The sequence below is a fragment of the Macaca thibetana genome, chromosome 1, assembly GCF_024542745.1.
Source record: "Macaca thibetana thibetana isolate TM-01 chromosome 1, ASM2454274v1, whole genome shotgun sequence".
Taxonomy (NCBI): domain Eukaryota; kingdom Metazoa; phylum Chordata; class Mammalia; order Primates; family Cercopithecidae; genus Macaca; species Macaca thibetana.
This window is the reverse complement of record NC_065578.1, coordinates 99901552-99924045: the sequence shown is the minus strand read 5'-3', so window position 1 is coordinate 99924045 and position 22494 is coordinate 99901552. Positions and strand designations below refer to the sequence as shown.

The 22494-nt window shown below is 38.8% G+C and overlaps 1 protein-coding gene across 7 annotated transcripts in view; it reads right to left on the bottom strand.

The window, feature by feature from the left end:
* Positions 1–22494, bottom strand: part of CDC14A (cell division cycle 14A) — a 172235-nt gene that overhangs the window by 12709 nt on the left and 137032 nt on the right. For 3 of the 7 annotated variants that reach the window (XM_050745054.1, XM_050807490.1, XM_050807496.1), the window contains exons 12-15: positions 12682–12797; positions 11559–11606; positions 9378–9500; positions 8137–8663 (exon numbers count right to left, since the gene is read on the bottom strand). In XM_050745054.1, coding sequence (XP_050601011.1) covers positions 8213–8663; positions 9378–9500; positions 11559–11606; positions 12682–12797 — 738 coding nt within the window. In that variant the 3' untranslated portion in view covers positions 8137–8212. Of the gene's footprint in view, positions 1–1486; positions 2825–8136; positions 8664–9377; positions 9501–11558; positions 11607–12681; positions 12798–22494 lie in introns of those variants that run through there. The other 4 variants (XM_050807503.1, XM_050745044.1, XM_050745061.1 and 1 more) reach the window with 3 other exon arrangements.

The window sequence follows — 22494 nt, the reverse complement described above, 5'->3', positions numbered from 1 at the left end:
CAGTAAAGCAACATCCAAAAAGATAGTGGAGCCGGGTGTGGTGGCTCAAGCCTGTAATCCCAGCAATTTGGGACCCCAAAGCAGGAGGATCGCTTGAGGTCAGGAGTTTGAGATCAACCTGAGCAACATAGCAAGACACTCTCTACAAAAAAAAAAAAAAAAAAGAATGATGGCTGAGAATTTTCCATAACTAAACATGCAGCCCTAAGATTGAAAGTACACACTGACGCCAGGCAAGATAAATTATAATGAATCTGTATATAGCTATATTATGGTGAAACTACAGAATTTCAGAAAAAAAAGAGGAAAAATCTTATAATAATTGGTTTTATTCTTCAGCCACAGAAGCTGTTAAACAAAGACTTACCTTAGGAAACTGGTATTTTAAGTGGATTCTGGCAGCAGTGCAAAAACAGAAAGGACCAGAAAAACAAGAGCAATCAGTTCCACCGAAGATGCCTGCATGAAGTTTTTAATCTAGTGGAGGACAATGGCTTGTATGTATTTGTCTTACCTTGCTCTACCAAAACAATATTGGGCTCATGGTAGACACTTACATAAATATTAGCTATAGCTTTATTAATTGGATAAGCTTCCATTTCATTTAATTTCAGTTTTTAAGATATGAGGTCTCTCTGTATTGCCTAGGCCGTTCTCAAACTCCTGACCTCAGGTGATCCTCCTGCCTTAGCCTGCTAAAGTGCTAGGATTATAGTGTGAGCCACTGCATCCAGCCAGCTTTTATAGGTATATAAAAAGCACTTGCTTTCTTTTACTCCTAGCCAAAAAAATAAGACGCAAGATTAAAATAAGACTCTTCTCTATTGACCTAGTAGTATTATTGACACTACATAAGAGAGTATAAAATGAAGCTGAACGACCAAGGTGATTCATAACTCTAATACATTGAGAATATAAATTAATCCTCACCTATTATATATTTCTGATCAACCTTATCACTTAAAGCAAGTTTTATGTTTTTAAGTCTTTTCAAAAGTAGAGTCAAAAATAGCTGACAGGCTTTATACAGAAAATTAACATAAACCACTATTTAACACTGAAAACTTAAATTATAGTTAACATGTATCTACAAATACTGCAAACATATAAATAGCTTATATGCAAATGTAAAGGCATCATCTGAACCATGCTGACCTCGTAACGATTTGATGCTTTGTCAAGTAACATTCTCAGGTCCGCTTGGGAAGAGAAAAAAAATCGCAATATTGAATGAATGCCAAAGGTGTGGTTCAATATTGAGATTGAGCTCATGTTCTTGATATATAGTTAGTATCCCTTAGCTGAAAAATTACATCAAATCTAAAGTAATGCCACAACAAAGAGGAAGGATGAAAAACCACAGCAACGTAAATATACAACAAAAGAATAGAAAGCTAGTACTAATCTTTAACTGTAATAAATATTAACACAGTTAATATTTAATAATATTAATATGAATTAATAAATGAATATTGATATGGTTTGGATGTTTTATCCCCTCCAAATGTCCTGTTGAAATGTGACTCCAGTGTTGGAGGTGGGCCTAGTAGGAGGTACCTGGGTCATGGGAGTGGATCCTTCATGAATGGCTTGGTTCTGTCCTCCCAGTAACGAGTGAGTTCTCACTCTATGAGTTCACCTGAGATCTGGTGGCTTAAAAGAGCCTCGCACATCCTCCCTCTCTCTTGTTCCCTCCTGCCATGTGATACGCAAGATCCCCTTTTGCCTTCCACCACGATTGTAAGCTTCCCGAGGACTCACGCGAAGCCAAGCAGATTACTGGTGCCATGCTTGTACAGCCCACAGAACTGTGAGCTAAATAAACTATTTTTCTTTATAAATTACCCAGCCTCAGGTATTTCTTAATAGCAACAAAAGAAGACTAATAAAAATGTCATATTTAAAATCAGGACAAGATGACCAATTTTTAAAATGGAGAATAGGCAGAGGGAAAAGACAACAAATTGACATCAGGAAACACTACTACGTACCACTAGAAAGTCTTAGCACTTTACTGGGAATGGATATTCACACAATCAATAAGGAGTTTATCACTGTCAGCACTAACATTATTCCAAAGTAAAAATGAACCGTGCTTTAGTGCACTGCCAATCACTCAGATTTTCATCAAACTGGTTATTTTATAAAGCTAGATTCTAATATTTTGACCTCATTCCAGGTCCTACTTTAAGGACCAACAATTCCTTAAAATACGTACGTATTCTGCCTGGTGTTAGAACACAGAAGAACTTAACCTATTCATAGGCTACCAAGGTTGTTCTTACATTGGTCAAATTTGAGATGGAAAACATCCACACAGTCTTCATAACCAAAGGGCAGTATTAACCAACTGAGTATAAAAATGCTACTGACACTAGAAAAAAGAACTACATTTAAGCCAACTTCAACTGTCATATAAGAATGCTAAGGGAAAGTAGGAAGCACACAATATTTCATTTCCATTTTGCTTTCAACTTTCAACCAAATGAGTATTTTAATTTTTACTTCCCACCTGTGACCAGTACTGTGTTAGAAACCATGAACTATAAAAGAATTTTTTGAAATGTCTAAAAAAGGAAGTTTAAATTTGTAGATAATTCTTACATACACAGACAATATGTAAACAAATATAGATGTTCATGTATGTAATAGCATACATGATAAAATAAAGTGTTAATGATAGGGTGGATTCCATTTATTGGGGAGAGCTTCACAGAAGACATGGAAGGTAATATATGTCTTTATTTAAAGATGAGAAATTGATAAGGAGGGCAGGGAGCTTCCAAGAAAGGGCTTCCTAAAGACTCGCAGTAGGCATGAACATAGTGGGAGAAGAGGACAAGAGAATAAGCAAGGTAAATGCTGGTGCAAAGATACAATACTACAGAAATGCAGTACAGAGGGCCTGAAAGCTCAGCAAAGAAAGTCAGTATTTATATTCTAGCACTAGGGGACCACTGGTCATTTCTGAACAGGGAAATAAGATGTTGAAATCTACATATCTTATCTGGCAATGCTTTAAAGCAGGAGTTGGCAAACTGCAACTCACTATCCAAATGCAACCGACCACCTATTTTTGTTAATAAAGTTTTATTTAACATAGCCACATCTTTCGTTTATATATTGAGTTGAATAGTTGGGACACAAAGCTAAAAATCTTTACTATCTGGCCCTTTACAGAAAAAGTCTGCCAATCCTACTTTAAAGTTGGAATTAAAGGTGGAAAGAGACAAGTTAGGAAGCTCATAAAAGACTCAAACACAATAGGGATGAGGAAGCAACTGAATGGAGAAGAAAGGAAAAATTCCAAGACAATGAACAGCACCACTGACATTACCTACAACCTTCACTATGAGAATATCCCTGCAAATGTTTGAAGATTAAGATAGAAAAAGTACAAAACAAAGCTTATTACAGGCTATAACAAGTTTTACTTATTGTATAGTTTTATTATTAAAGCTATAGAGCATTCATTCATTTATCCATCCATCCTTTTATCTAATCAGCAAATACTTAATGAGTGCCTAATATATGCCATGCACAGGGCATATAACTATGAAAACCAGAGGCACCATCCCTGCCCTCACAAAGCATATAGTCTAGTGGATGGTGCAAATTCCGACTGAAAAAGAGTATTCTGATTTAGACCAAGGCGGGATGTAGAGAGGCTTATGGGAGAAGCAACATGACCTAACTCAGACTCGGGGGTCAGGTAAGGTCAATGTAGATGACTAGTAATCCAGTGATTAAGTGTTATAAAAATAAAGCATAGCAAATATTCAAGACAGATACCACAAGTAATTTCAATTTAATAAAATACTTCCACCCCACCTACACCATAATCACATGTCCCTCATTTCTTAAGCATTTGAAAACTCCTCTCAGTGTCAGGGAGTGAAACTCATTTTTCACAGTAAGTGGGTCAACAAAAATGTAACCTTGTGTGTGCATTGCACAGGGCAGTAGAAACTGCAAGACTAGCAAAAGAGGACAAATGAATAAAAATAAAATCTGACTGTTCCTCAGCATTCTGTCACAACCATAAGGAATCCTTAACATTTGTTCTTGTTTTCTGTGTTAAACGATTTAATGACAGAATAAGGAAATCATTTTTACATTTTTCTGGGGGCTGAACTGCTGCAAAAAGTGAGTGAGCAATTGCAGCTTTCAAAAGAGATGCTAATTGTAGCTTTTAAAATATTAGATTCCCTCTAAATACCCATCACCCCATCCCCTAAGAGTTTCTGGGTCTTTCTTAAAGGTTCTGAGAGGATATTGCCATGCAGACTTCATCTTCCTACCTAAGAATTTTAAAACATTTTTATTGAGTGATTTTTCTAGCTCTTCAAGGCTTTTAATCTCACATCTTCAGAAGTACTAGAACTAGAAGGATGATCTTATTTAGACAATAAACCCAGTATAACTAGACAAGCTGCACTGGACCATAAACAAAAATAACTCATAATCTCCTTATTCCACACAAAATGGGAATTTTCATCATAATTTAGCTTTTTGACCACAAGTCAGCAGAAGTAGGACTTGGAGCTTTCCCTCTCACAGGAGGTTTTCTAAGCAAAGTTAAAGAGGGGAGGGTCTGCTGCAAAGACCTGCTGCTGCTTACTTCCAGGGAGGGTGAGAGGGAGGAAAATGTTGTGCTGATAATTCTATTTATAAATGCTTTTCTTTACAATAAGATGATAAAGTTAGGAGAGAGGAGAAGTGAAGTGGCAGCAACTGCCCACACAGACTATTTCTTAAATTCAATTATTTAAAAATCACTCTATTCTAGCCAGAAGAGGGACGAGGAGGAGGAGAAGTGAAAAGAAATAACAAAATATGGAACGAGACCCAAATCAAGTTATGTAAACATCATTAGGGGAGATTAACAATTGTCTAAAGAATGCCGCCATGGTTCTACCAGCAAAGAGGAAAACAAAAAAGTAGAACATTATTCTTGTCAAGCTACCAATGCTACTGGCATTCAGCTATAAGTGTGGATTATACAATACCTTTACGTATGTAATCTATTTACACAGTCATGTGTCACTTAATGACAAGGATACACTCTGAAAATGTATCCTTCGGCAATTTCATTGTTGTGTGCGCATGACAGAGTGCACCTATACAAACCTAAGCCGTAGAGCCTGCTACACACCTGAGCTAAATGGTATAGCCTACTGCTTCTAGGCTGCAAACCTGTATAGCATGTTACTGTACTGAATATTGCAGGCAACTATAACACAATGGTAAGTATGTGTGTCTAAACATACCTAAACATAGAAAATAAACAGTAAAAATATGGTATGAAAGATCTAAAAATTGCACACCTGTAAAGGGCACTTACCATGGATAGAGCTTGCAGGACTGGAAGTTGCTCTGGGTGAGACAGTGGGTGAGTGGTGACTGGCACAGGACATTACCGAACACTACTGTAGACTTTATAAATGCTGTACACTTAAATACTATACCAAATCTGTATTAAAAATTTTTCTTTATCAATAGTCAATTAACCTTAGCTTACTGTAACATTTTTATTTTATAAACTTTTTAATTGTTTTAACTTTTGACCCTTTTGTAATAATACTTAGTTTACTATTGTTTAATTTTTTATCAACTCCCAATCGCTTGAAATTAACACTTAGTTTAAAATAAACATTGTATGTATAACTATACAAAAATATTTTCTTCCTTTACATCCTTATCCTATTTTTTTATTTTAAATATTTTTAGTATTTACTTTCTAAATTTTTGTTTAAAATGAAGACATAAACACACACATCAGCCTGGGCCTACACCAGGTCAGCATCAATATCGCTGTCTTCCCCTCCACATCTTGTCCCACTGGAAGGTCTTAGGGGCAGTAACACACGGAGCTGTCATTTCTAACAACAATGCCTTCTTCTGGAATACATCCTGAAGGACTTGCCTGAGGCTTACAGTTAACTTGTTTTTTTAATAAGGAGAAGGCGTATACTCTAAAATAATGATATAAAGTATAGTACAGTAAATACATAAGCCAGTAACGGGTATTTATTATCAAGTATTATGCACTGTACATAATTGTACTGCTAGACTTTTATATGGCTGCAGCACAGTAGGTCTGTTTACACCAGCATCACCACAAACACATGAGTACTGCAGTTATAACCCTATGAGGGTTACGACATCACCAGGCAATAGGAATTTTTCAGCTCCATTATAATCTTACGGGACCACCATTGTATATGTGGTCTGTTATTGACCAAAACATCATTAGGCAGCACGTGACTGTATGATTATCTATATATCTCTAGCACTTTTTCTGAAAATGGAAAGATCTGCATTCTGATCCAAAAGAAGAGGCTGATCCACAGTCAGTATGTGAAAACGCTGACTGAGCTCAACGAATGCTGGAAAGTATATGATTTATACATATAGTTAGGAAAATGTAAATATATTATCTTTTTACATCTAATCCTTAGTTACATGGATTTAAGTTTTTATGATACCTATACACCCAATTCATATAGTGGGATCAGCATCAGATTAAGGGGTAGATGGCTGGCAATTTCCTGGGACCCTAATCTGTAAAGGAATCTAAACTAATGCCAAGGCCAAGCATGGGGGCTCATGCCTGTAAAATTGGACAGGGAAAATCAGATATGCTAGGCTCCTCTTAGGGAATGGGTTGAGAGTCGACAGAGTGGGAACAAATTTTAAAAGAAGTCTGAGGTAGGGATAAGAGCGGTAATGAATCTAATGCACCCAAACATGAACGCATACACGCACACATAAACACGCACACTGCATTCTCATGTTAGAAAACATCCTCATCCTCATGGTTTCTTTTTCCTTTTTTTTTTTTTTTTTTTTTTTTGAGACAGTCTCACTCTGTCACCCAGGCTGAAGTGCTGTGGCGCGATATCGGCTCACTGCAGCCTCTGCCTCCTGGGTTCTAAGGGATCCTCCTTCCTCAGTTTTCTGAGTAGCTGGGATTATAGGCGAGCACCACCACGCCCCACTAATTTCGAGTTTTTAGTAGAGACGGGGTCTCACCATGTTGGCCAGGCTGGTCTCGAACTCCCAACCTCAGGTGATCCACCAACCTTGGCCTCCAAAAGTGCTGGGATTATAGGCATGAGCCACTGCTCCTGGCCCATCCTCATGGTTTCTAAACTGCCAACTAAAGAAAGTGAATGTCATTAAGGATGAACCATGGGGCTCCTGTTTTGCTGAGTGGACCATACACAGCACACTGCCACCAGCACCTTTCCTCCTCCCCTCTTCTCTACAGAAGCAACCACTCCCTAGATGATTGCTGAGGAAATGTTTCAAGAATAGAGAGTATGAAGGGATGCCAGGCCAGAGCCTTCCAAGACACCCAAGGCTTGCTCAAGCCCTGAGTACAATCAGTGTTGCAAACCATGCTTCATATCTCCTTAATACACAGGATTGATTTCTGCTTCCTATTTGTCCTTGCTACTCTCAAGTCAAAACTCACATTCCTATAGATCTCAATACCCCCAAAGGCAATCAAAACAGGTGATTAAAGTAATTTATAATAGGAGTTAACCAACAGAGTTTACCTTACCAGGTATTGCTGATTGTTAAAGAGAGCTTGGTAACCTAAATAGAGATCTCACTGGTAAGATGTGTTTGGAGGTCTTCCCACCTTTCTCTAGAAGAGTGCTGGCTACTTTTAAACACCTTCCTGATACTCTGCTTGCTCCTCCACTTGCATCCCAGGTACCTACCTATAAGCCCTTCTTAGAAACATCTTCCACTTGCCACTTATTTTATTCTGGGTCAGTTCCTTGCAGGAGGTGAAATATTCAAGGGCCTAATGCTTAGTTCTAGGAAGATAGTGTTCATTCAGCGCCTTCCACATGTCAATACTCCAAAATTCATTCACTGATAAATGATGTGGAAAAAGCCATAATTTCCCAAACCAGCACACCCCCAGCAAATGCTATCCACTGTATGAATCAGCTCCTGGCTTTGCACCAGATATTCAGAGTGATTGGAAACACAACTGAAAAGTAACTGAAGTCAACAATGTCCATAATCAAAAGAATGAAAGCTATTTCCTTTTTAAGAGAAACTACTTATAAAGGAGTGCAGGGTAGGAAGAAAAAGAAGGAAGAAAACCCAGTTGAAACGTGGCGTTTACTTGAAGAGGAGCTAGCAGAATGTAGTGCATAGACAGTTTCACAGCACAGAGGGAAGGCATCGCTCAGAAGGCTTCCTTGGCGCTATTAAATTTCTTTGGTGGCAGCCTTGGCTGGGAAGGCAAGGCACAGAAGTTGCATTCAGGGTTCTGAGGACCAGGAGGTGGTGTCTGCGAACTTACAGGGATAGAACGGCTCAGGAATCTCGCTGAAGAAGAAGAAAGCCCGGTGTAGGAGGGTCGGAGGATGGTGGTGTGCTCCTCTGTCTTGGCGCTGTGAGGGCCTGGGGGGCTGTTCAGGTTGCCCCCGTTGCTGCTGCTGCCTCTGTTGTACTGATTGTTGTTGAGCTCAGGGTAATTTCTGGTAGTCGGCTGGGAGCTGCCATTCAAGAGGTTGGTAAACGGGCTGGCTGTGAAGCCTGCCTTAGAGGATGAGGAGGTCTTTTTGTTTTCTGGATCGTCTGTTGCAGCATTCAAGTTCCCTAGAGAACTGGCTAGCCGGGAGTTTATGGAAAAGCTGAATGGAAAACACAAGTGAGGAGGGAAAAAACAGACAACAGTGTACACTCACACGGAGCTCATGTTTCTAAAACATACTCATGACATTAGGGGAACATGATGAAGACAATACTGATCAATGTGAATGATGTCAAGATGGCTTCTTCACCACCCTTGGTGTTATGATAATATGTAGCCTTGACTTATACATATCAAGTTTCTTTGTCAAAAGCAGTTAACTAGGACCCAAGAAACTGGCTAAAACACTTTGACTATAGATCTCGAAACAGAACATCAGGGAGTTTTATTTACCCTGGGGTGGGAAGCAAAGGAAAAGGGCCATGTAAGGGGAGCATTAAAAGCAGACTTAAGTACATATTCAATCATATGACTACATCAAACATCCCTACCCATTTTGGTTAGTTCTCCCCTGCCTATACATGTCAACTGAGAAATGACAATACCATTTGTATATGCAACTGAACTCCATTTTCTGGATCACACTAAGCCAGCTGCAGACTCACTAGAAGAAGAGCACGCTCTGCACCACTGCCTCCACAGCCTTGTCTCCTGCCTTCCAAGACAGGAACGGAAGCCCCAGAAGATCACAGGGTCTTTTGTGGTTTCTCTTCTCCCTTATCCCCTGCTCTGACAAAACTGCAGCCAAACTCATTGCCTGCGCAAGCTTCCTTTACCTCAAACCAGCACCTTGGAAGAGGGAGAGAAAAATTACCTTCTTACAGTGGCACCTGAAGACAAAGAGGTTCTGTTGATCCTCTTGGCTGTCGCTGAAGAGGACAGTGCCATTTTTGATGTCTTCAAGGTAGGTGCCGATCCTTGCAGGGATGAACTTAATCTTTGTGGAGAAAAATGGCAAAGTGTCACCATAAAGTAGTCTTATCTGAAACATTCAGCAACTAGCTAGGACAAGATAATTTAATCAATCTTAAAGATATCATGACAGGTCCTAATAGTGATGACAGCAGCGGCAGCCAACACTGACACAGTACTAACTCTGCCAGGTACTGTTCTGAGAACCTTAAAGATGTCAGCTCAGCTTGTCCTCACAACAACCCTATGAAGGAGCTAATATTGCTGCCCTTACTTTACAAGCGAGGAAATAGAAACGCAGAGGAGAAGTTCCTCATCCAGTCACTCAGTTAGTGAACAGCAGACCTGGGATTCAAACCCAGGAGTCAAAGTCCTGCTCTTAGCCATGATCCTGTCTTCTTGGGTCACTGCCCTTTTTCGCCACTGGTATTCATTCCTCAGCACAACCTTAGATTCCATTTCTTATATTTCAAATCCATCCTTTCCTTTCCACCCTGCAACTACCCTAGGCGAGGCCATCTTTATTTATTACCCTTGACTATGAGTGGCATCTTTTAATCTTTTTCCTAAACAATTCGAATTGTGAATAGCCTTCAGTGAATCATGTCACTTCACTGTTTAAATCATTTCATCTTTCCTCTGTGCCCATAAGCCTATAGAAACTCTTTGGCTTGGCTTATGCAACCCCTCCAAAACCTGGACAGGTCCTTCTTTCCACGCTCTCGCATTGGACATCTCTATTCCAGCTACACAAAAATGCCTTGAGTTCCCTGAATCGGTAGCATCCACACATTTGTCCAGTGTGCACAGGCTATTTTCCCTGCCAGGGCATTTACTCATCTCCTTCCCATCCTCTACCTCTTATCTTCCATGTCCATTTGACCCACTCCTATCACACTTAGCCTTTAATGGTCCAATCAGCTGTTACCTCATCAAGCAAGCCTTCTCTGAGTTCCCAAGCAATATACGTTTCAACATATATTCTCATAGTAAATCATAGCTCTTACACCATATTGCATCATCTGATATTTGTCTATCTCCGTTACTTGATATAAGCTCCTTGAGGGCAAAGACTTCTCTCTCATTTCAATTCCCAATGGCTAGCACAATGCTGGATTCTGAGCAGGTGCTCAATAAATATTTGCCAAGTGGACAAAAAGGAAAAACACCCAAATCTGGATAGCCAGGGCCCAGTCATAATCTGAATACCAAATCTATTTGATCCTAGATAAATCATTTAATGTAGCTGAACTCTGTTTTCCTCTCTGCTAGAGAAAAGCTTATTCACTTGTAGACTCTTTCCTTCATTATCCACCCTCCAAACAGCAGCTTAAGCTCATGTTTTGCCTTCAAAATAGAATTCTACCAAGAAGCGATTTTTCTACGGGAAAAATTCGACCAAGAAGCGATTCAAGCTTCTCCAGAAGCTCCGGAAGCTTGAGCCCTCTTAGAACTGCCCTCACTAAACAGTCCTAAACCTAAGAATGAATAAGAACCAGCAGGTGAAGAGCTTCTTTCCCCTATTTCTCAACACTCTTGACCAAACATCTCTACTGCTCTCACCGAGTGCCACACCGGATAGTGGTACCACTCCAGGAGGTTTCAGGGGACATTTTTCCACAGAACAAAACTAGTGTTCTCTCTTCAAAAGGAAGGTAGAGAAGAAAATAAGACTAGAAAATAAAGGAGGAGAACAAATGCATGCTGATTGGGAAAAAACAGAGGGAAAGAGGACAAATAAAAATGGAAACAATGTAAGCTAGATCTATCACTAGATCGAAAGGAAAGATGCAGAGCACCTGTAGTTTCTGAGAGACCCCCACAATGGGCTAAGAGCACAAAATACATTGATGTCTCTACCACCACCACACAGCCCTGTGGGCATACCAGAAAGAAAAAAAAAAAAAAATCCTTTTCATGGTGAGCATTAAAAATAAGGCATAAACAATATGGAAGAGAAAGGAAGCAATTTAAAAATCAAAAAGCTGTGTACAGTTGATTTTCATGTTTGAGACTTGGGAAACATGGCTAAAAGGAAGCATATATTTATAAGCTACTAGACATTGAACCTCATTGGCAGTACCTGAAAGGCTGGGACACTGCTCTTGGGTGTCCTTTTGCATCATCCGACCTGCGGAAATCGAAGACAGATGCTCACATATCACCAGGCCACATGTTTTCACAAAGACCACAAGGCACATCAAATGGTATCAAACCAGTAAAAATATTAAATTAGCAAAAGGGAGAAACCTTGCAAATGGATCCTAGATTACCCAGAATCAGGCTTGCTATCCCCTTTCCTCATAATACTGCAGAAAATGATAACCTCATTTTTTAGCAATATGAACCTTTATTCCTTAGATCAGGAACTCAGTAAAGACCCAATCTGACTACAGTGCTACAGTTTCTCCCAGATGACACATGAAAGCTAAATTCCCTGTGAATCTGTTTGGTGTTTGTCATACCGGCAACACATCCTTCTGCTATGTGTGTCTCTTATTTATAAGTCAAAGCAATGTTGTTGCTTCCCATTATATTAATCTGTGGACTGAGGCCTTGCCACCCAGTATATTGAAATTTTTAAAAAATGATGATATTTACAAATGTTGCACCTTTTAATTCCAAAACCTTTTTTTAAACCCAATCTGAACTACCAGCAGGTTTCAAATGTTGTGATCGGAACGCAAGTCCCATCATTGATTCCGGTGAGTAGTTTGAGACTTCAAAGTCAAGATGGCTTATAACTTTACAGGCACAGGTAAGAATTGCTTATTCAATTTTCAAAAATAGAAGGTAAAGCTGAGGACTTAGCTTGGATTGCCAGAGACTGGCATACAATACTTTTCCATACACTATGAGTCAACACAAAAGCCTCGGCACACCTGTGAGGATCCAACACAGGACAAGAAACTCATTCACAGCAGAAGGGGAGAAATCCAAACGGAATTTGAAACAGTCCCAGAGATAACTGCTTTGCAGCTTAAGGTAGAATTCCAGAGACTGAGATGCAGCAGTTGCTTTTGGTAAACTTCTAAACTTTAGCCACTCCCAACAGTGATAAAATAATTAATAAACAACACGAAATAGTAAACTTAGAATTTGTAGAACAAAATTCAAAAGAGAAGATTACAGATTAAAGAGAAGATTAAATGTTCTATTCACAAAGGGGAGCACACTATGAACTGAAGTGTTTAAAACAGATCTACCTAAATGCACAGGATGGTGAGGTACGTGGCTGTCTCTGACTTTTTAAGGCACGTAGTTTGTCTCCCTGGGTTATACCATTTTTCATTTCCACATCTTCATCATCTTCTAAGTTATTCTGGAAAAAAATACCCATTCCATAGAAAGGTCAAAATTTGGCTTTATATAGGTTTCTTAATAGATTACATATATAGATACATTTTATACAGATTATCTTAATATAGATTAAGTCACTAGAGGTACTATGAATCAGCATTGTCGAAGTTTACACAAAAGAACACTCAACTATTTGCCAGTTCAACAGGCAACAAGTCAAATTCCAAATCAAAGAAGCACAGGAATAGATGTGGGAGAATATAAAAGGAGCTGTTTGTTACAACGGACCCCAACAGAGGAGACTCTCTCCTGCAGACACAATCGTGCATTGGAATATAGCCTAGATACAGAAGGGCCCACAGATGCAGTACAAACATATTTTTAGATACTACCAGGAGCCATCACTGCAAATTCCACAACTTGTTTACAAAAATACAAGATAAAAATACTTTAGGATATCTATACAGTAAGTTATTAACACAGTAATTATTTTAACACTATTAAAAGCACACAAGTTCTTTTCAGAAGGATTTAAAGGACCTTGTTCACTAGATATTTCCTTCTGAAGTAAGTCTTTATTGTTTGAAAAATAGAAGTACCAGGCTAGTCTCTTCAAATGCTAGTCTCTTCAACAGCGCTGATGCAGGGGGAGACACTGATACCCTTAATTTATTGATGAAGAAAGGACACACTCATGGAAGTTAGGAATACTGCCCAAGCTCCCATAAACTCTTAATGACCTTCGTATGATTTCAAAATTAGATTTCTCGTCCCAAGATGCAATGTTCTTTCTAAAATATATGCCACAGCACACTGTCATTGCACCAATGAAGACTGTATTTTGCCTTTTTTCCTCAACTGAAAAATCAAAGTGCTTGGATTTGCTAAAATCCCTCCCAGCCATAAGAGTCCCCTCCCTTATTTAAAACTAGAACTCTTGTTTGATGAAAAATATACTTCCATCAGTCACATTTGAGTCATTTCTGATCCCAATACCTCCTCACTCCCTGCCACCTATGTTGGGTTCCACAGGTAACCCTGGGACTCAGTAGGCATGTCCTGAGTAAAAAGACCAAATCTCACTATCACATCTCTGAGTTTAAAAAAGAAATAAAGAAATGCAAAGCACAAGGCCAGTGGGAAAGAAAGAATAAGGACAAAAGCTTCCTAGAGGCAATCCCTTAAAGAATGGGTACAAGTGACACAGCCCAAGACCCCAGGAAAAGTCGTCCTGCCCAAGAAGAATACCAGCTCAATAGTCACAGGATCATAGAGTCTTCATGACAGAGGGTTCTCTTAGAGTCTCAAGTTGCACTTCTAAAAAATCTCCAGGAATCAGTTTTACCCTTCAATTCTATTCATACAACCCCAACGGGGGAGGAACTTACTACCATCAAAGGAAGTCTGCAAGAACAGGAATCAGGAAGGTCTGACAGCTAGGCTTGCTAGTGGGATAGTGCACCTGAGAAGGTGGGCTTAGCTTCACCAGGCTGCAGTAAGCACTCAACGTGCTGGGATGTTACCAGTTACTTAGCACAGAGCCAGAGTGTCCCAAATATGAGGTGAGGCCAAAAAGCTTATAGGCCCTCATGAGAATGGCCAAGAAAGCTTCTAGGAGCTGACAGAATCCTTACCACAATCAGTTTCATTGTCAACCGGGTGCTTTTGCAGGATTTTGAAAACCAGGAATGCTGGTTGTTCCTCCAACTAGGAGGCTCTTTATGTTTCCCACTAGAAACACCTTCAGAATTCTAAATATAAAATGATTCTCAACCTGTAATTCTAAAATTCAACCTTTCAGGTAAGTATAAAAGTAAAACAGATATAAAAATTTACTACCCATACAATCTTTCTGAGAAAACTATTACAGGATATGCTCTTCAGGAAAAAGGAAAGATAACATGAGATCCAATAAAATTAGGGATCTAACTGAAGAATATGAAGAAGAGTTACAGAATCAGACTATATAGTTCTGATCCTAGGACTTCACACACACACACACACACACACACACACACACACACGAGGGCTAAGAACAACCAGTCCAAGTTAGAAGGGAGAAATGTCTTCAGGAAAAGAATGGAATTAGAATGGAATTTTGCTGTGTTGAGATTTCAAAAAAAATTTAACATGGTTTGGCACAACTTTTTAAAGCATTATCTTTTCCTAAATGCATAGAAAACTACGCAAATAAAAAAAGGCAATTAGGTCTAGGACAAACAGAGTATCAAAAAAGAAAACAGTCATAGTGTACCACTAAGCTCAACCATGAACAATATTTACACAGTAATAATGTGCACATTATTTGATCTAACAAGTATAGTTATATTGGGAGTAGTGGTGACAGTGAGACAGAAGAGCTGCATCGTGTCTACAACAACCAGGAGGCAATAGAAAAATGTCCAAAATTGATCACTTAAAAAACGGCAACATAAGTAAGGTATTTATAATAGAAAAATGGCACTAAAAATATTAGTATAATTTTCCTAGAGGTTTCCCCCTTTGGAAGTGGGTCCACAGATACAGAAAGGTGAGAGAGGAGACTGATATTTTTTGTTGCTAGAATTCAACACTAGTTGATATTTTTTAAGCTGTAATCATATATTGCTTGAAAAGAATAAAAGCATTTTAAAAGATACACAGTGAAACAGAAAATTAAATAATAGTACACTTTAAATTATAATTACTTTACATGTATTTTTCTCTCATTCTATTGTGAATCTTAAAGGTCAAATATTTCTGTAAATTATAATACATTTCAAAATCAGAAAACAACAAAAATACTACAATACACAGCCATGCACTTAACTACCCAGATTCAACATACTTTTACTTCCTCCCCTCAAGTTTACTTAAACACCCTCACAGGAGCCGCCGCATTGTCTGCAACGAGCCTCGTGGGCCACCGTTCTCCCCCAGCTCCTCTCAGGCGAGCGGCTGCGGTGGTGACGACAAGGGCAGGGGTGTTTTTTCTTAAAAATAAAAAATAAAAAAGTATTTGGCTAGGCATGGTGGCTCATGCCTGTAATGCCAGCACTTTGGGAGGCCAAGGCAGGTGGATCACATGCGGCAAGGAGTTCAAGACCAGCCTGGCCCACATAGTGAAATCCCATCTCTGCTAAAAATATAAAAATTAGCTGGGTGTGGTGGCACGTGCCTGTAATCCCAGCTACTTGGGAGACTGAGGCATGAGAATCACTTGAACCCGGGAGGCGGAGGTTGCAGTGAGCTGAGATCACACCACTGCACTCCAGCCTGGGCGACAGAGGCTCTGTCTCAAAAAAATAAATAAATAAATAATATAGATATATATAGAGAGAGATGCAGATATATTTATGATACATTTTTATGTATCATGTATAATAAAGTATAGGTAAACATGAAAAAATATTAAAACCACCTATATATTTATAATCAAAAGCAAAACACATTAACATTCTGGCACATAGTCTTCCAGAATTTTCCCTGCGCTATATAAAACCCCCAACCTACTTCTTCCTTACAAAAAGAGGTTGTATTATATACATATGCTGCTTTGTAACTTTTTTAACTTAAAAAACATATTGTGAAAGTTTTTCAGGGCACATTTTTTTAAATCTCTGTCGTTTTATGGCTCCATAAAATTCCATTGTCTAGATATGCCTAATGTTATTATTTAACCGATACCCTAGGTTAGACTATTCTCTGTCTTTCATCACTATAAACAGCCTCAACAAACATACTCTCATATATACCTGGTTTATGAACACTCTCTTATTATTGCCTTAAGACAAATTCATAGAAGTGGAATTCCTTTTAAAGTCATCTTCTACATGATCAAATTGCCCTCCAAAAAGGCTGTACCATTGTAAATTCCAACTAGCAATGTTTCAGAGCTTTTTATTCCCTAAACGTTTGTCAATACTGCATCCATTTTTAATACATTTGATAGGCATAAATAGCATGTCATCATTTAAATTTGTGTGTCTTCCATTTCTAGGGAACCTTTTTTATGTTTACCAGCCAGGAGGGTTCCCATATTGTTTTATTTGTGTACACAGTATTTTGGCGATTTGTAAGAGTTCTTTATATCCACAAAACCCCCTCATTTGTATATGTTGCATATATTTCCTCCCATTGATCATTGTGAGAATGAATTGGAGGTCAAGACTCAGGGGAGGGACACATTTAAGTGGCCTGATGAGAGATAATGGATTGGATTAGGGTATGGGAAACTGCATGGGAGCCCAGACTCGGGGAGAGGGAAGAAGGGGGAAAGATCCAGACAGGCAATACAGGTCTGAAAAAATTTACTAAAATGTAAACCGTATTATTTTTTGTCTAAACTAATCTTCTTTTATTTTGTCTCTGTGGCCATTGTACAAAAGTCTGGGGCATTTTTAGGACTATGAGAGATAGAACATATAAACTATAAAATTCTCAGTGATTAACACATAGCCTTCAAATTCAACAAAAATAGTTAACATTATTCAAAACATATTTACATTAAATTACAGAATTAAGAAACTAAAAAGCTATATGGAAAAGGACTTTGGCCTCCTGGAATACTGAATAAGATACACAGACATAAATATAACAAGCCTTATATTTATTAGGGGATTGATCCTATAAGATATACCAGGTCATAAGAGCCTGTAGGAGGAAAAGGTTTATTAGCAAATGCAGTACAATATATTGTGTGGCTCAAATCAATCTCATGAGTTGGTAGCCAGGGGAGAGTTTGAAAACTTTTCTCATCAGGTGCTGTTAGGCCTCCTTCCTTATACCAGATTCATTCTTCATGACAACTAAAGAACACATTCACAAATGACAAATGAGGAGAACCCACCCTGGGCCTCCATTCTGCCCTTAGGCTCTAGCCCCTCTCCCTACAAAATGCCAGGGCAGACTCTCTTTTGTCTTAAGCTGGTCCAGGAGAAGCAGATTCCCTGGAATCCACTGAAAAGAAACAAAACCACATGGCTGATGTGCTGGCAACAATGAAGAATCCTACCTAGTCCAGGGAAGACCCTCCTATCTTTGTCCCTCAAAGGAAAGGGGTCTGCTCTCAGACGCCCCATTGCCCTTTGGAGGATCTAAGCAGTAACACTCTTTCTTTTGGATACTGGACTGCCCTACATAAAGGCAAAAAAATGACAGTAAACTAAAATACTGTACCAAGAGAAGTACAATTAAAAAACAAACAAACAAACAAACCAAAAAAAAACAAGAGTGATGACCTAGTGAAAGAACAAATAACAACATAAAGAATAAATATTTTATTCCACCAGTTGTTTTCTCCACACACAATCATGTCCACAGATTTCAGCTGGATAAAGTAATTGCTGACCAAAATGTAAACAAAATCATGGCACAGTAAGCTATAGGAAAGGCTGTGGAAAGTCCCATTAGGAAGAGATCTATGAGATAGAATATAGCACACTAGGGAATAAAGATGGAAGAGTCATAATAGAAAAATGACATAAATAGACAGTTTAAATAGAAATGAGTAAAAATAGAAGTCCAAGAACTGGAAGATAAAGATGAGAACGGAATTTTTAGCAGATTTTAATAAATTGGCTAGGAAAGGTGGCTGAGTCGTCTCTAAAGTTCTTTTCAGCTCTCAGATGTTGAACCTACAGATTTAAGTGTTGGGGAAAGGCAAAGATGTCCTCTTTATAATAAGCTGCTTCTGATCAATAAAAAGTTTGAATTTATCAGAGCTACCCACATCTCTCTTCTGGCTGCCCCACTCACTGCCACTGGCTGGGACCTTTAAAACCTGGACCTCCCCATCACCAGCTCCCTGGCCTTCCAGCCTCAGTCCTATATGACACCATGGCCAGAGTGATCTCTTGACACCGTGATTCTGTGTGCTGTCACTCCCCTGCTTAATAACCTCTGGTGGATCCCAATGGCATTCAGATTAGAACTGGTCTTCACTGTCATAACGGGGGAAAGAAAGGTGCTTAAAAGCGGGACGTTAGAGATTTAATTTTAATTCATAGATTTTTCTAAGATGCACCCTGCTTATGAGTACTTGATGGATTTTATAAATCACAATATCTCAAAGATGTAATTAAAACAACTACATTCTTGTCTACTTGATTGTTAATTTGTATGAACTTGGCTGAATATTAGCAGCACCTGTATCTAATTAATATCACTAAGTCAAGAGCATCTACCGATTGGCATGCTAATAACGGACTATAGCCCTAAAGTAGAAAGACAAAATGTAAAAACCGTTGTTATTCCAGGAGAAGTTTATTAGCAGGAATGGTTACAGTTTTGCTCAAAATTACTGTATATAATTTACTAAAGCCACAATGAAGACCTCATAGAGAGTTAGCAGAGTATAGTGAGAGGCCTCCTGGGAGGGAGGCTGAGTGCACAGACTTTGGAGCCAGAGCACAGAAGTTCAAATGACCACCTCACCATGTACTCAGGATCTTGGGCGGATAGATGGTTTGACCTCTAACTCAGGTATGTCTCCTGTAAATGGGCCTAGTAACACTGCCTATTTCATACGGCTACTGTAAAGATTAAAAGAGTTCATTAACGTCAAGTGCCTAAAACAGTTCCTGGCACATAGTGCCTTCATGCTAAGATTCTGATTTAATATTTGCACTTTAAATAAAGTACTTTAAATCCCATCTTTAAAAATAACTCCAAGCCATAATGGACCTATAGGCCCTAAATGTTAAAGTGAGCACTTATTGCTAGTACTGTTTTGTATTTGAGCACATAATGCACTTGTGTAGCTTAGATTATTACCAATTTCATGTCTCTGTCCTTTTTTTTTCTCTGAAACTATAAGCCTTCTTCATCCATTCACATAATACTTATTAAGGCCTTTGGTCAAAAATAGAATCATGATGAAGACAAATAAAAGTCTCTACCTTCCTAGAGAGTATGAAAAGGAGGGATGAGGACTGAGGAGGAAAAGTATAGTGCAAGGCAGGAGCAGGGAGCCTAACCTACACCCACAGGATGGGCTGTATATATTTCATAGTGCCCAGTCCAGCACTGAAGTCCAGGCTCTATAAAGGTGAAGCCTCTATTTTATTTCTCATAACTCTAAGTTGACAAAGAATATTCATTAAAACCACAACCTAGTCCATCACTATGATCCGCATCATTCTGGTTGTTTTCCTTTCACCTATATCCTAAGCACTAAAAAACTGGGCTTTTTTGTTTTGTTTTGTTTTTTTGAGATGGTCTCGCTCTGTTGCCCAGGCTGGAGTGCAGTGGCACGATCTCAGCTCACTGCAACCTCCGCCTCTCGGGTTCAAGTGATTCTCGTGCCTCAGCCTCCCAAGAAGCTGAGACTACAGGCATGTGCCATCACACCTGGCTAATTTTTTTTTTCTATTTTTAGTAGTGATGGGGTTTCATTATGCTGGCCAGGCTGGTCTCAAACTCCTGGCTCAAGTGATCCATCCGCCTCAGCCTCCTAAAGTGCCAGGATTACAGGCATAAGCCACGATGCCCGGCCTAAAAAACTATATACGAATTCTCCGAATCTGGTAATACAGAGCTTCTTGGTAACTAATCACAAGAAAATTACTGTAGGCCTAGAAAGAAAAAAATAATTTTGAATCTCTGCTTTAATCTTTTTTTTCAAGGCAATCTCAAGAGGAATACTGCCTTTTTGCACTTTCTATATATGCAAACTATGTAAATCCAGAAATTCCATGGACTTTCACCCTCCATGCGACCTGAAACACATTAAATTCTTAGAGCATTCTCAATCTATTTTTCCATGTGCAATTTATAAGAACAATAAAGACATCAATAACTCTGTTAAGTCCAATTTTGAGCAAGCTAATTTTCCATATTCATATGATATTCCAGAGCTGGCACCAGATAAGCATGGCAAGAAAAGTGCTTGTAAGAGTTACTTGCACAAACCCATTAACTAGCTAATAAAGTAGTCCAAGAGCCTTATACATGATGCTGTGTAAAATATTCACCATACCATCATTCTGTGGCATCTCTGAATTCCTTCATTTCTGCCCTTGAATTTCAGAAACAATAGCATTTCAATGGCTAAAACTAAAATAATGATGGGGGGTGCTATGGTCTGAATATTTGTAGCCCCCAAAATTCATATGTTGAAATCCCAACCCCCAAGGTGATGGCATTAAGAGTTTGTTTGCTCTTTTTGCCATGTGAAGATGCAGAAGGTGCTGTCTATGAACCAGTAGGCAGGCCCTCACCAGACACCAAATCTGTGATGCCTTGATCTTGAATTTCCCAACCTGCAGAACTGTGAGAAATAAATTTCTGTTGTTTATAAGCCGCCTAGCCTGTAGTGTTTTGTTACAGCAGCCCAAATGGACTAAGACCAGGGAGTAGACTTACATATACTTATATTTAAAACTGACTTACTTTAAATTCCAATCATACTGCATTCCTTACCCTCACAGTGATACATAAATGTTAAGTATTCTTAAGATCGACAGATTGGGGATTAAAAGAGTATGAGAATAAAATGTTCTAACTACCAGATGTTAATTTAATCAAGATTATGATATAGAAAGTACTATGTTCCTGCAAGGTAAATATGTTTCTCAGATAACAGGATTAACTTTATGTTTGTCTTTTCAGAGTTCATAACTCAAAGCCCTGTTTACTTGAACTCAACAAGTAAACAGGGAAGGAAATGCTGACTAGAGCAAGAAAAAGGTATTCTTGCTTAGCTATATTATCACGTTAAAATCTTAGTTCAGAGCCTTTCTTTTTATTTGCTTTTTATAGGTAAGACTGGAACACAGAGACAAGAAAGTCAACAAAGGCTCTAACATCAACATGACCTTAGATAAGGTGTATATTTCATCAGGACAGATGACTTAAATGGGTAAACTTAGTCACCTCATCAGCAGCCATCCTGGAGAACAGAGTACTAGGTTTAAAAATCAGTTCTTCCAACAGTCTCCATCCTTTGTCCTTGAAAGAAAACTCACGCGCCCAATCTCCAAGCACTCTGGCTATCTTTCTCGCTAAAAAGAAATCTGTTTGGGATGCCAATCATTAACCTAAGAGAGCTATAATGTGTTCCTTCCATTCTGGGTTCCTTGTGGGCTAAGCTTGAGCCACAGTATTTGGTTTAAGGCCCTTGTCTGGGTCTAATGGGTCACTGTCTAATAGAATGTAAATCTACATTGTTGCTTCTATATTTTTTCTTTTTCTTTTGTATTTTTTGTATTTTTAGGTTCTTGTTCTGTCGCCCAGGATGGAGTACAGTGGTGCCATCATAGCTCACTACAGCTTCGACTCCTGGGCTCAAACATCCTCCCACCTCAGTCTCCCAAGTAACTGGGACCACAAAGGCACACATCACCCTGCCTGGCTTGTTCCACTATTTTGAACAGGTCCTTTTTTTCTTTTTTTTTTTTTTCTGCTCCTTTAGAGATAGAAAAATATAAACCAGATATTTAGCTTCACCTTAGGTATAACGTGGTAGAAAGACCTAAACTAGGAACTGAATGCCCAGTTCTCAAAGTGGCCCCACTACTAAACAACCCTGGAACTTTAGTTTCTTGTCTTTACAACAGTGGAACCAAACAAATGGTTTCAATGTTGTTTCTAGTTCCAAAAATGCTCATAATCCTAATTCTTAGTAAATCTCTTCTATTTTTATTCAGAGGTAACAGGGTATAATATTAAAAAAACACAAGCTTGGACTCAGACAGATATGGATTGAACCATGTTTGACACTGAGGTTAGAACATCTCTGA